The 15,000-nt window shown below is 39.2% G+C and overlaps 1 protein-coding gene across 1 annotated transcript in view; it reads left to right on the top strand.

Moving 5' to 3' along the window:
* The window catches only part of LOC138004068 (uncharacterized), a 12,453-nt gene extending 1,533 nt beyond the window's left edge, over nt 1-10,920 (top strand). The window contains exons 2-4 of the mRNA XM_068850463.1: nt 1-281; nt 4,964-5,491; nt 7,304-10,920. The exon at nt 1-281 is cut by the window's left edge and continues 364 nt beyond it. Of these exons, the coding sequence (XP_068706564.1) occupies nt 1-281; nt 4,964-5,491; nt 7,304-8,202 (1,708 nt within the window). The 3' untranslated portion in view covers nt 8,203-10,920. The remainder of the gene's footprint in view (nt 282-4,963; nt 5,492-7,303) is intronic.
* Nucleotides 10,921-15,000: the final 4,080 nt, after the last annotated feature.

Here is a 15,000-nt window from a genome sequence, read left to right on the forward strand (position 1 = left end):
ACCAGGGGAATCGATTTCAACTCCAACGGTTGTGATTTCCCCGATAACACAAACGGTGAGAGAAAATCAGAATGCCGTTTTCCAGTGTTCTGCAACAGGAAATCCAAAGCCGAGGGTCACATGGCTCAGGTCTGATCGAAGCTGGACTCACCGTTTCCGATATCAGTCAGATGGAAAGTTAGAGGGTCGTCACGTCACTCTCGGAGACGCAGGAAAGTACACTTGTGTCGCTGAGAATTTGCTTGGTTCAATGAACAAGTCGGCAATTCTAACTGTTGAAGGTAAACGGAAACAAAAAATAATCATCTTTATATAAAATACATCAGGAATTCATCATCAACATCATCATAATTATTGAACCTACATAGTTTAATGGGCTCGCTCCCACGGGTCTCCTATTGCTCAGCGGTATTGATCGGAAGGTCGTAGATTTGACTCCTGCAAAAGAAACCCTTTTTAAAAAAAATCTTAAGGTGGGGGTACACGTGAATTTGAATTGAATCTTAAGAGGTTTAAAGAAGGGATAAAAGAAATAAATTTATTTTTGGAACATCAACAGACAGTTGCCCCCAACCCAAGAGCACACCAGATTGGTTGGGGACTGTTTAGGTGTCCATATATCATTTTTAACTTCAAATTCTAATTTTTAAACTACATAAAATCTGAAATATTTCTTATTTCTCCAAATTTTACTACTAGCTCTTTTGAGAAAAAACTATCTCCTCCCAAACACACCTAAAAATCAGTAAAAAAATTACAAAACATCCCAAAACATTGATTTGTGAAATGAGCATAGGGTTTTTGTATTGCTTGAAACGCGAACAAGATATTTCCATTAAACCGATTTAAAGCGGCGTGAAAACGGCTTTCAGGTGTACCCCCGCCCTAAGTATCGCTGAGTCACTATCGAAAAATAGTCATCTCTCGGGGTTAACGTTTGCCATGTACATGTACCTCAGCCTAATTGTTGTCATCATTAATACATCTAACGTTGTCTCGTCGTAGCGAGAGTCCAAGTCGCAGTTGTTGTTGCAATCATCATCATCGCCATTGTCATCATCATCATTATCATCATGACTATCTTCAATCATTAAAGTGCACATGACTCGAAATTTTACCACCCTTTTTTACTTCATATCATTAAAATTCAGGCCTGGCTTGATAGAATTTCCTTATTAGAATCTTCGTACAAATGTCTGAATTGAGTTTTTTCGTAGCACGAACTTCGGCATTTTGGCCAAAAAAATTGTGACATTTCCCGCGCGGCCAAAAATGTCTTAATGACGTCATCGGTTGTGTTAGATTGCAGCGGGAAATATAAACGACATTACAAATCGGAGAGTGGAAAATATTGTGTTGGTAGCGGCCCTGGGCTTGTCAGCTTCAAAAATTTCAGTTGACCCCAAGTATATCAATGCATCTTTTTCCTACAAAGGAGGATTTAAGATAGAAATGGACAAAAATTTGCCCAAAAACACCGGCCCGTTTTCAAACCTACGAAGACTTCGATTCGGTTCTGTGTTTGCCCGAAGCGTCGATCTAGCTGATGTGTCTGGGTCCGTAGATTTAAGAAACGAACTTTCCCAACCATAGACGTAGCAAAAAAAAAGGACCGGAGTGTCAACCAAGGATTGCAACAGATCGAGAGAGAAGGAAGGAGCAGTGTGAATTGATGTGCTCTCACGGGTGAGAGCCGGTGCTGTCGATCGATCACTTCATTCTCGGTCATATCGTTCAAGTCAGATCGTTCCACTTCTACAGTGACGATGAATAACGATTTCCTCAATGTTATTTAGAACTCGGATATTAAGTGGAATGTACTAAGCGCGTTCAGGGAATATAAATCGACAGACAAACTAAGTCCCTCGCCTGCCTGTGGATCGTCTTCACTGTCACTTCATAAAAAATAAATTCGAAGCTGTACAATGGAAAAGGCCAAGAACATGAAATAACCTAACTGCAACTGCAGATAAAGAAGATCAGGGAATATTCTATATTGCTGTGCGGGCTTTTGCCGCTTTAAATCGTAAATGTACGCTCTTCACCACACTGAATCTTTGCAGAAGTCTGCATCTTTACACAACCGATGACGTCAGAACCTTAACACGATTCCAGGCCAGATTCCCAAAACCAGACGCTCCATAAAGAGTACATTGGGTTGCCTGTGGTACGTGTTACACAAAAACAGAAGATACTGAATTGGTTGGTATTGATCTGCAGCATTCCAGTTAATTTTTTCAAGTGGGTGGTCATTAAGTCCATTTGAGGGGTCACCTAGATGTCGTGCCAGCAGAGGCCCTTTGGCTCACACGTTCACACGTTTAATTATTTTGTAATGTCCTGTCCCATTTTTAGGTATTTTAGTTTTTTAAGCTTTGGTAATAAATTCAGTTTAAAGATAACAAAACACGCTCTTGAGTAAAATTCACACGTTTCTTCTTTTAATGAATAGTCTGTAAAAAAAACTGCAAATTGCTCTGACGGACGTTTTCCTGCATGTCATGCATGTCTTGCAGTTGCACTAAGCAAACGTTTATTGCACACAATAAGGAAGGACTGAAGATGTTGTTTCCGCTTCATAATTCCTCATCTTTTCAGTCTAATCTGATGCCAGACCAAAACATTTTTTGGCTTTACGTTTCCACCAAAAGGTACCGTCAAAGCCGGGTGTTAACAGTAAAAGACAGGCCAAAAGACAGATAAAGAAAAAAACAACATAGTTTTTATATATAACTCTGAATCGAATTCTCATTTGTCCGGTCAGGAAGCCTTCTTTGTCGGGTTCCTGAGAAACGTATCTATTTTGACTTCTAGGTGAACTAATTACACAATCACGAGGTTCAGCGGCCATGTAATTGAAAATCTAAACATCTATGAGATACAAAAACAGACTTGCGAATTATCGCAAATCACAATGCTGACAAGTACAAAAGCAAAAGAAATGGTTAATAAATATGAAGTTTTTTACTATCTGAACGTTTTTGGGTTAGAGTAAAGCGATACATTGTTGAAAATACTTCCTGATAAAGGAGCTATGCCACGCAAATGATGTAATTTTATGACACTTAAAATTCGCAAAAAGCATGAGTTTAATGTAAACAATCTTCGCACTGGCACGTCGTTGCAATAAATTGGATTAACCAGAAAGTTAATTGAAGAAATATTTTTGGCTTCCCAAATAAACTTCATTTTACACTATAATGACAAAACAGATATTTTTCTGAGGTTAAAAACTTGGCTACTGATTTAATCAATAGTCAGAGAGAAAAAATTTCTGTCTCCTCGCGAATCACATTTCAACGCAAGTATGTAAATTTGTTAAGCTCGACTATTACACAACATGATGAATTCATAAAGGTCACCTTTTCCAGCGAAAAAATTATTGAAACAAACAAATTATTTGCTATTAAAGGCAATAAACCCTTCCTATTTTATTGCGAGCGTGAAGAGAAGAAACTCAATCGTGTAAAATTACCATACGCAACAAAATAAATTTCAGGTTCAAACCCTTTCCTGAAGGATCTTTTCCTTGAATAATGAAGCACAAAATAGATGACAAGCTTTCTTTCAAATAATTCTTGGCTGTCACATTTGCAATTATTTTTTACCTGAAGACTGTGCAGAGTTGAGAACAAATAAATACAAATAGCCAGACAACAGAGATCACGGATCCTTTTAAGGCGTTCGATTCCTTCTCCATCTTTGTTGAACCCATAAGTTACCAGAGAATTTTCCATTTGGTTTCAGTGTTGTACATAAGGTCACACTTGGTAAAATTTTAGAAATACAGCTCACTTTGATTATGGCTCTACGGGCGAAAGATTGTTGTCGAAGACCATTACTCGTCGCTTTTAAGATTCCAGATATTTATTTTTCACTTCCTGTTTTGTTTATCCAATTGGCGTTCCATTCTTGAGCTCCATAAGGGTATCTTTTTTTAAAGACCCACTAAAACGCCATTCGCGCTACAATGACTTTCGACGCCATTGTAGGTTAATTAAATGTTCTACTGTGTCCACCGGATAAAATTTACGCAATTCTCTCCCCTCAAACCTACCAAACATACGCGCAGAAAACTCTTCGCACAAAGACACTACTTTGCAGGTGGGAGACCTTTCCCGATATTGGAAAAAAAAAAAAATAATAACAATAATAATAATAATAATAATAATAATAATGATGATAATAATAAGAAAACGACGAAATGAAACGCAGATTCCAACTGGGTCTGGCAACCCAGTAAAAACACGTGAGGTTTCTTCGCATTTTAGGTAATGTTCTCGGGACAGAAATTAAATTCTTTTTGTACAGAAATGCTTCTTAGACCATTAGATTTTATAATAAAAAAATGGTGGTAAAATTTCGAGTAATGTGCATTTTAAGTTACTTGTGAGGGGTTTCATTTTATTGATGATTGGACGTGGTGCAGATAAACCAACAAGCGCCTGTTATAATCGTCTTGACGTTAAGTGTACTCTGGGCAATTTCTTTTCTGCACAAATTAAATGGGCTGGAAAAGATCAGGAAAGGAAGAAAGAGAGCTGTTTCGAACAGTCAGAATTTTCATTCGAAAGAAGAGACATGCTCATGCAATGTGCATGTATGTCCCATCCATCGGACACTGAATTAGACATTGTTGGAGGAAATAGTAGAAATTAAACATTTCCCAGAATTTTTGGTCATTGTTTGTTTGTTTGTTTTTGTTTTTCTTTCTTTTTTTAATATTTGCCCTACTAGCTGGCAATTCTCCAATTTTTCGAAGCGCAACTAAAGCGCGCTTTCAAAGATGGCTTTTCTTCCTTTGTACCTTGAATACTTACAAACATAGCTTGTAGCTGTCATAAATGGGAAAGGGTGTCTGTTTTTGGAGTGTTAAAAGCATAGGGAAATTATCAGAGAATAACTACTTTCCAATAAAAGGAGAAAAAGAGGTCCCAAGTAAAATAAATTTATTTTCACTCAGCGGCTCCGCGTGTTCAACTGGTCCCAGGTCCCACTTACGTGAAAACCAGCCAAAATGTCACGCTTCCACGCTGTCGCGTGACTGGATTTCCCGTTCCCGTTGTGACATGGAAGAAATTAAGTGGCGTTTTGTCGAGACAGAGAGCTGTGTATGGTAAGGGATCATTGACGTTAGTTGGTGCCATGGAAATCGACACAGGTCCCTATCAATGCAAGGCCAAGAATGATCTCGGGGAAGCTTCCGCAGTTACTACATTAGTCGTCTGGCCTCCACCAAAGTTCATCACTAAACCACCTAGAGCAATTAGAAAACTGACTGGTCAAACATTGTCGACGAACTGCTACGCAACCGCTCAAGCCTCGATTTCGTGGAGACGCGTTGGGGGTGCCTGGGAATGGGGACGAATGAAAGTGAAAAATGGATCGTTGGAAATTTCTTCTTTGGAGAAGAATGACTCTGGATCTTACATTTGTGAAGCCAAGTTGCTGTTCTATACTATCTCAACTACGATGACATTGAAAGTAGAAGGTACCTAAACGGAACTTGACGATTATTGCACTTTTCTGAAACAACTTAAGCCTGGTTTTCACTAGCAACGTAAGCACAAGCGCAAGCATAAGTAGCTTATTCTCAGTGAAAACGAACGTCGACATAAGCATCAGTCAACCAAATCATTCGCCATTTTGCTCAAATGCTCAGACGCAGGGAATCTGGAACGAGCGTTTTAATTGGCCAGACGCATAGTGACGTAGCAAATATCCTTGTTCTTATGCTGTATTTCGTTTTTACACAACGCAAGCGAACGCATTTTGATCCTTGCGCATGAGTATATGCTTGCGTCAACCCTGGTTTTATGGTGAAGCGCTCTTATTCATCGCTTTTGCTTACGTCGCTAATGAAAACCAAGCTTTAAGCATCCGTGATAGTCATCGGGGTGTTGTAGGTTCGACCCCTGCGAAGGAGAACTCGGAATTTTTCCGAGGATCCCCGAGTCACCATTGATAGTGTATTTCTTCATTTGATCACCGGGGTTAACATCTACCGCAAAGGTAGAGCTTTCGAAGTAGTAATCGGAAGTTCGTAGGTTCCACTCCTCCAAAGGAGAACTCGGATTTTTCCGAGTATCCCCTAGTCACCATCGATAATTTTTTTTTCCATTACATTCACCAGGGTCAACATCTATCATAGTGGTAGAACATCCGAACTAGAAATCGGAAGGTCGTAGGTTCAACACCTGCAAAGGAGCACTCGGATTTCTTCCGAGTATCCCCGAGTCACCATCGATAAAAATATCTCTTCATTTTATTCACTGGGGTTAACATCTATCTCAGTAGTAGAGCATCCGAACTAGAAATCGGAAGGTCGAAGGTTTGACTCCTGCAAAGGAGCACTCCGATTTCTTCCGAGTATCCCCGAGTCGCCATCGGTAAAAAATATCTTAATTTCATTCACTAGGGTTAACATCTATCACAGTGGTGGAGCTTCTGAACTAGAACTCGGAAAGTCATAGGTTTGACTCCTGCAAAGGAGCACTCGGATTTCTTCCGAGTATCCCCGAGTCACCATCGATAAAAAAATCTCTTCATTTCATTCACTGGGGTTAACATCTATCACAGTGGTAGAGCTTCCGAACTAGCAATCGGAAGGTCGAAAGTTCGATTCCTGCAAAGGAGCACTGGGATTTTTCCCAAGTTTCTCCGAGTCACCCACCATCGAAAAAAATCATCTCTAAGCAGTTGTTCAGAAGCCTGAAAAAATCCTGGACTGAACGGGTCTCGAACTCATGGCCATTTGATGTTTCACGAGGGATGAACTTGTAATGGACCAACTACTAAATGGATTTATAATAATAATAATAATAATAATAATAATAATAATAATAATAATAATAATAATAATAATAATAACTAAATTAATTTACAATGACGACTTCCTGTTAAGTGAACCTCAGTTTACAATTTACAATATCCTAGCATTTCTGAGAATTGTCTCCCTTTCACCTGTTTTCGGATACGTATTTGTTTGAACACAAGGATTCGGCTTCACTTCATAACATTCTTTCATTTACAAATGTTTTGTAACATTTTTCTCTCATTAAGTAAGCGGAGCAGCAATAACGGCAACTCCAACAAAACTGTCGCATCATAATACTGTTTGCGGTATTGTTATTAAGGCGTTGAGATAAAAAAAGAAAAAAACATCCATATGCAGAGCTGGTAAAAGGGCAAACTGATATAATGATATCTGAAAAAAATGACAAGAGACATTGAATCGATTAGAGCTATTGGATTAAGATTATATGTAATATAATGGTTTGTTTTAATGTTATTCTTATGTTAGATCCCCTAGTAAACTTTACGACAAATGGTCGCAAGGGACGTTATGGTGTCATACAAATGTTCTCAATTCCAAACAGCGGACGTTATAAAATCAAAGCCTGGGGCGCTCGAGGAGGAACACACTCGTATAACTACGGAAACAGCCCAGGAACTTACTACGGAGGCAAAGGAGCGTTCAAAGAGGGAACGTTTACGCTGAGTAAAGGAACAGTGCTGAATATTGTGGTGGGACAGAGAGGAGGAGATTCTGTGGAGGTGACAGGAGGGCAATCAACTGGTAGGACTGCAGCTGAACTGGGATTATCTGTAGAGGACAATGCCGGAACAGGTGGAGGGGGAGGAAGCTTTGTTTATACAACAAGTAATGTGCTTTTGCTGGCTGCTGGAGGGGGAGGAGGTGCATCTAGTGGATACAACGGGGTTGATGGTCAGGTGGGTACTAGTGGGACTAGTAGCGTAGGAAAAGAATTATCTGAGAGCAGAATGGGGGGAACTGGGGGACAGCCAGGTCAGTGCAACCGTGCAGGTGGGAACTACCATGGGGGAGTTGGCGCGGGATGGTTAGCGCAGGGGTGTGCCAGGAAAGGACAAAGTCATGGTGAAAGGGGTGGATCACGTGCACAGGGCTGGGTAGGAGGACGAGCAGGGGCAATGAATAGTGGAAACAACGGAGGACCACCCCCTGGTGCAGTTGGGGGATTTGGTGGTGGGGGAGGAGGTTCTGAAGATAATGGAGCATCAGGAGGTGGAGGTGGCTACTCTGGTGGAGGAAGCGGCATTCTCAAAAACCAGGCTGGAGGGGGAGGAGGTTCGTATTGTAGTGGTGCTAGTTGTTCCGGTACTTCTGGCGGAAACTGGAATGAGGATGGCATGGTACAAATATTCAAATTATCTCACTAGTGATCAAAGTGCATCCTTGGCCTGCGACGTCATTGAATATCCTTTTCAAAAACATTCTTGAGGTATGAGAGCCAATTTAAATAATTTCTTGAAAGCAGTCACCTATACTTGAGTTGCTTGTGGGTACTAACGACAAATCTCAAACGAGGAAGTCACTCATGGACACAACCACTCACAACCATCAATCATGTGAAGTACCTTCTTACAAAAAGGATAGCTTTTGTAACCACCATGGCGGACAATGGGACAAAGGACATGGGACACTCTTAATTTTTTTCAACGACTACAAACTGCACTCGCCCGTAGTGCTCGTGCAATTCTGTCCGTCTTTGAAGTGAAAATCATGTTATTACCTATACTAACTGTCAAAGGTGTTGCTAATTTTGAGAAGTTGACATTGTTTTGTTTTTAGATTCAAAGCCTGAATAAGGTTAGGCGAAAAACGAAGAAAAATCTCACAACTTGAAAAAACTATCGCTAAACTTGTACTGTTTTTCAATATTCCATTTTCGAAATATCAATATTCAGCTTGATAGTGAGGCAGAGAGGGCAAAAACAATAGAAACAAGCTGCAATGAATGTTACAGATGTCAACACATCATCAACTTTTCTTTGTCTTTGTCCTCTAAACCTCTCTCTCAAGTGGCCTATTAAGGTAACCATTTGTCATTTTGAACTTGATGTCCATTATACCTCTTTGAGTGTCTACATGGGGGAAGGATTTTGCACAAGAAAGATATTAAAAAGTGAGTAAGTTAGCATTTGGATTCCTGTTTGGAAAATTGGAGCATTTCCAAAGTCTTTCCTCTGCAAAATTAGTTTTTTATCTTCTGTTCTGGAATATTTCCTGTAAAAGTAATTTAAAACGGTTCTAGGATCTTACAACTGATGGATCTTCCCATCTGTCACCCAGGAACAAGCTATCAGCAGAAAGATGTTGGAGTTAAAGCAAAGCACAAATATTTGCATGTAGACTGAATACAGAAAAATGACGTGAAAACCTTAAGTCGATCCCAGGTCTTTGTCTCATATTTTCCCAAAATGAGACGCTCCACGAAGCGTACACTGGGTTGCCTGTGGTACGTCGGTTACACAAAAACAGAAGACACTGAATTGGGTGGTATTGAACCGCAGCGTTCCAGTTAAATTTTTTCAAGTATGGGGTCATTAATTTAAGACCATTTGAGGGGTCACCTAGATGTCGTGCCAGCAGAGGGAATTTGGCTCACACGTTCACACGTTTAATTATTTTGTAATGTCCTGACCCATTTCGAGGTCTTTAAGTTTTTTAAGCTTTGGTAATAAATTCAGTTTAAAAATAACAAAACACGCTCTTGAGTAAAATTCACATCTTTCTTCTTTTAATGCATAGTCTACAAAAAAACTGCAAATTGCTCTGAAGGACGTTTCCTGCATGTCATGCATGTCTTGTAGTTGCACTAAGCAAAACTTTATTTCACACAATAAGGAAGGACTGAAGATGTTGTTTCCGCTTCATAATTCCTCTTCTTCTCAGTCTGATCTGATGCCAGGTCAAAAAATATTTTGGCTTTACGTTTGCAACAAAAAGTACCGTAAAAGCCGGGAGTTAACCGTAAAAGACAAGCCAAAAGACAGATGAAGAAAAAAATAACATAACTTTTATATATAACTCTGAATCGAATCCTCATCGAAAGATTACTGACAATCGATATCGATTGTAAAAACATGAAAGTTTCTGACTTTTATGAAGCTAGGGAAAGGTCATGATATTCTGTAAAAATGAAGAAATTGATCACGTTCTGGGCAATCGTAAAGTTGCACGTGATCACCTTAATGAACTACCTGAATGAACTACGGGAAAGAATGTTAATCGTTCTTCGCTTTCAGAGTAAAAGAACGAACTTTGTAGCCAAAATTCCGTCTTAAGCATTTTAATTTTTAATTACATTTCATCTGTCGGGCCAGGAAGCCTTTTTTTTTGGTTCCTGAGAAACCTATCTATTCAGTTTGACTTCAGGGTGAACTAATTACACAATCACGAGGTTCATCGGCCATGTAATTGGCCAATATCAAAAATACCATAATACTCTTTGTTTGTCCCTCCAAAAATTTGCATAAGCATTGTTGTTATTTTCCCTTGGGACTTATAACGGTCCCAAGAGAAACAATGCTTATGCAAAATTTTGAGGGACAAACAAAGAGTATTATGGTATTTTTGATATTGGCTAATTGAAAATGTAAACATCTATAAGATACAAAAACAGACTTGCAAATTACCGCAAATCACAATGCTAACAAGAACAAAAGCAAAAGAAATGGTTAATAAATATGAAGTTTTTTACTATCTGAACGTTTTTGGGTTAGCGCAAAGCGATATATTGTTGAAAAATCTTGTTAAAAGGGGCTATGTCACGCAAATGATGTAATTTCATGACACTCAAGACTCGCAAAAAGCATGAGTTTAATGTAAACAATCTTCGCATTGCTAAGTCGTTGCAATCAATTGGATTAAACAAATATTGTTGGCTTCCCAAATAAACTTCATGTTACACTATAATGACAAAACAGATATTTTTCTGAGGTTAAAAACTTGGCTACTGATTAATCATTTGTCAGAGAGAAAAAATTCCTGTTTCCTCGCGTATCACATTTCAACGCACGTATGTAAATTTGTTAAGCTCAACTATTACACAGTTTGATGAATTCATAAAGGCCACCTTTTCCAGCGAAAAATTGAGTGAAACAAACAACATATTTGCTATTACAGGCAATAAATACTTCCTACTTCATTGCGTGCGTGAAGACAAGAAACCCAATCGTGTCAAATTACCATACGCAACAAAATAAATTTCAGGATCAAACCCTTTCCTTGAGAACCTTTTCCTTGAATAATGAAGCACAACATAGATGACAAGCTTTCTTTCAAATGATTCTTGGCTGTCACGTTTGCAATTACGTTTTTTTACCTGAAGACTGTGCAGAGTTGAGAACAAATAAATACAAATAGCCAGACAACGGAGATCATGGATCCACTTAAGGTGTTCGATTCCTTCTCTGTCTTTGTTCAACCCATAAATTACCAGAGAATTTAACATCACACTTGGTAAAATTGTAGAAATACAGCTCACTTTGATTACGGCTCGACGGGCGACAGATTGTTGTCGAAGACCATTACTCAACATCCAATTGATGTTCCATTCTTGAGCTCCATAAGAGTATCCTTTTTAAAAAGACCCACTAAAACGCCATTCGCATTACAATGACTTTCGACGTCGTTGTAGGTTAATTAAATGTTGTCGAAGACCATTACTCAACATCCAATTGATGTTCCATTCTTGAGCTCCATAAGAGTATCCTTTTTAAAAAGACCCACTAAAACGCCATTCGCATTACAATGACTTTCGACGTCGTTGTAGGTTAATTAAATGCTCTCCTGTGTCCACCGGATAAAATTTACGCAATCCTACCCCCCTCCCTTGAGAGTTGCGAAGAGTTGTTTAACACTTTTCAACAAGTGATTAGTACTGGATTCGTTCTACTTATGCCTTTGAGAAAGATCCGCGCAATTCGCTGATTCAGAGAGGACAGGAGGCCTTTATTAAAAGCGGAGCTTCTTCTGTCCAGTTTAAGTGCTATAGAAACGCTGTCAACCGTGAGAGAAAAGAATGTAGGGCTAATTATTACTAGTCTAGAGTGCAGCAAATGAAAGATGAACATCCCAAACCCTGGTGGAAAGAGGTAAAGCGATTAAGGAGGCTGGAAAGGGTTTTTAGCTGCGCGCGCGAGTAACCTACACACGCCATAACTAAGAAACACGCGTCTTCGCGTCAGCTGAATTAATCAAATTTCTATCAAAATTGGCGCTTGCAGCACACCGGAAGTAAAAATACGGCGTAAATCGCGCGAGCCGAAAATAAAACCTGGGGAAAAAAATGCGTCTCTATCTCGAAATTTTGCGCGGTGACCTATTTTGATTTTTTGCATGCACGTATCATTCACGATGACACTTTAAATAAAAAAGTTTCAGGGAAATTTATCTACTACAATTTTCTGTAAACTATAAAAAACATTTTTCGATGTATCTTAAATTGTACTAGATAACTTTTTGTCATACTCTCTAATAAGTTAAAGAATTTAGAGAGATTTCCAACAAAGAAATAAAAACGGTAGGTCACCGACTTATTTTTTCAGATAATTTTCAAAAACTGAAGTTTAGAGGGCCTTTTTGTGGATCTGGCGTGTTGCCATGGTAACCGATACGACGTCATAATTGCCCTTAAAGTATTACCCAACAATAGAGTTGCAAAGATATTTATAGTTTTCCTACACAATGAAATATCCTTCTTTGGTATCTTTCATCGTTTCACAAACACTATAGCAACAGAAAAACCCTTTCGAGCCTCCTTAAGTGGAATGCAGTCTCGTAGTTGCGACCTGTTAAGCAAACCAGATGTCGAAGAGATCCAAGATCGAATTACGGAGGAAATTGCTAACACAATTAACAAGGCATTCCTCGGGCCGCTAGAAGAATACAGATTGACCAGTCCGCTGAACCGTTTGCCGCTGGAGGATTGCCCGAAATTCCTAGAGGTAACTGAAGAGAGAAGATACAAATTGTTGTCAAAGCTCAATCTCGCAAAGGCTACTGGACCCGATGGTCTTCCAAACCAGCTTGATCGCCTTCCCGTTAAAAATAATCCTGAACGCCTCCTTCAGTGAACAGCTTTTGCTCAGCTCCTGGAAATATGCTGATGTCACCCCTCTTCGGAAGAAAACGCCTGTGCGGTATGTGAAGAAGGATCTGAGACCCATCTCTCTAACATCATGTCTGTCCAAGGTTGCAGAGGACTTTGTTGTAACTGATCATCTAAAGCCAGCTGTGATGAAGGTACTGGATTCTAACCAGTACAGAGCTGTTCCAAAATCCTCCACCACTATCGCCTTGCTCAGCATGATCCATGAGTGGATCACAGGAACTGATGCAATGGATCTACTGTCAGAACTATCCTTTTTGACTATAGAAAAGCTTTCGATCTGATAGATAATGCCATTCTAATCTATAAATTAGGTAAACTGAATCTTCCTATTAGCGTAATTAATTGGATCATTGATTTTCTAAGTAACCGGTTCCAGAGAATCAAACTGGCCGAGTGATGCCTCTCTGAGTGGGGCTCAGTCCCCTCAGGAGTCCCTCAGGGGACGAAACTAGGGCGGTAATCAATGGCGCGTTTGTCTGGAAATATGTAGATGGCACTACGGCATCTGAAGTTGTCGGAAAGGGCGAGATTAGTAGTGTCCAAATTATTGCTGATAAGGTAGCCGAGTGGTGCCTGGCTAACAGAGTCCAACTCAATAATGAGAAATGCAAAGAGGTCCGAATCTCTTTTGCTAGAAATAAGGCAATATTTGAGCCAGTTAGGGAACATGGCAAAGAGCTAGAGCTCGTTGATAATGCAAAGTTTCTAGGAATAACAATCACAAGTGATCTATCATGGAACACCCATGCAAATGATGTTACCAAAAAGGCAGCCAAAAGGCTATACTTTTTAGTTCAGCTAAAAAGGGCCAAGGTTCCCTGCAATGACTTAGGGTTATTTTACATCACGTGTGTAAGATCAGTTTTAGATTACGCGAACACGCAAATTTGACATTCCTAAAATAAACACAAAACGCGCAAGAAATAGTTTTATTATTAAGTCAAGTTTTAATACAAATACGGTATAAATTAATTTTAGATCTTGTAAATAGCTTTTCGAACGTAAAAGTACTTTATTATATAACATTATTATATATTTAGGAAATTTTTGTTATTTACATTTTAACGGCACGCAATTCAGCCCTTGGCTGCCATGTATTGTTTTTCAATAAAATCTATGTATCAAACCTACCAAACATACGCGCAGAAGACTCTTCGCACAAAGACACTACTTTGCAGGGGAGGGACAGGAAAGACTTTTCCCGCCAAGGGAAAAAAAAAAAAAAAATAATAACAAAACGACGAAATGAAACGCAGATTTCGCCCGGGTTTCGCCCAGTAAAAATACTCGAAGTTTCTTCGCATTTTAGATAATGTTCTCAGAACATAAATTAGATTGTTTTTATACAGAAATGCTTCTTAGACCATTACAGTTTAGATTTTAAAATAAAAAAATGGTTGGTTAAATTTCGAGTTATGTGCACTTTAAGTTAGTTTTGAGGGGGTTCATTTCTGACTGCACTGACACGAGAGATAGAATGTGAGAGTTAATTTAGGATGTGTCAGTCAGTCATCTGATACAATGGATCTACAGCGTAACGAATAACAATGTATTATGTTACAAAAAAAAGAATGTGCTACGCCAGATACAAAAAACCACTAAAAAACCACCCATTTAACAGTATTTTACGATAAAAACTAATGACTTCGTCGAACAACAAGATAATTTAATAAGAGGCATTCAATTATTTAAAAGAAAGAGTTAAATGGCTTCTGCTGGAACGAGTTACTGGAAAATTGAGAGAATTTTTTTACGCTACCTTCGTGCTCTCCAAACTATCCGCGTGCATCCCGAATTGGATGGACGCTCGCTAGGTATTGTCCATTCCTTAAAAAGAATTCGAAAAAAAACATGGTTTCTTCCTACTTATCTAGTAAAGTAAAAGTAAAGTCTATTTACAAGCCTAATGGCCAATTAGAGCCGGAGCTTATACCGGTTTCTGTAGCATGGAGCGACTAGGAGTATTTCTACTCCCCCCTGGATGGGATGCTAGTCCAACGCAGGATTACTCCCAGCGTTAAATTCGCCGGTACCCATTTATACACCTGGGTGGAGGGAG

Source organism: Montipora foliosa, chromosome 5, assembly GCF_036669935.1.
Source record: "Montipora foliosa isolate CH-2021 chromosome 5, ASM3666993v2, whole genome shotgun sequence".
NCBI lineage: Eukaryota > Metazoa > Cnidaria > Anthozoa > Scleractinia > Acroporidae > Montipora > Montipora foliosa.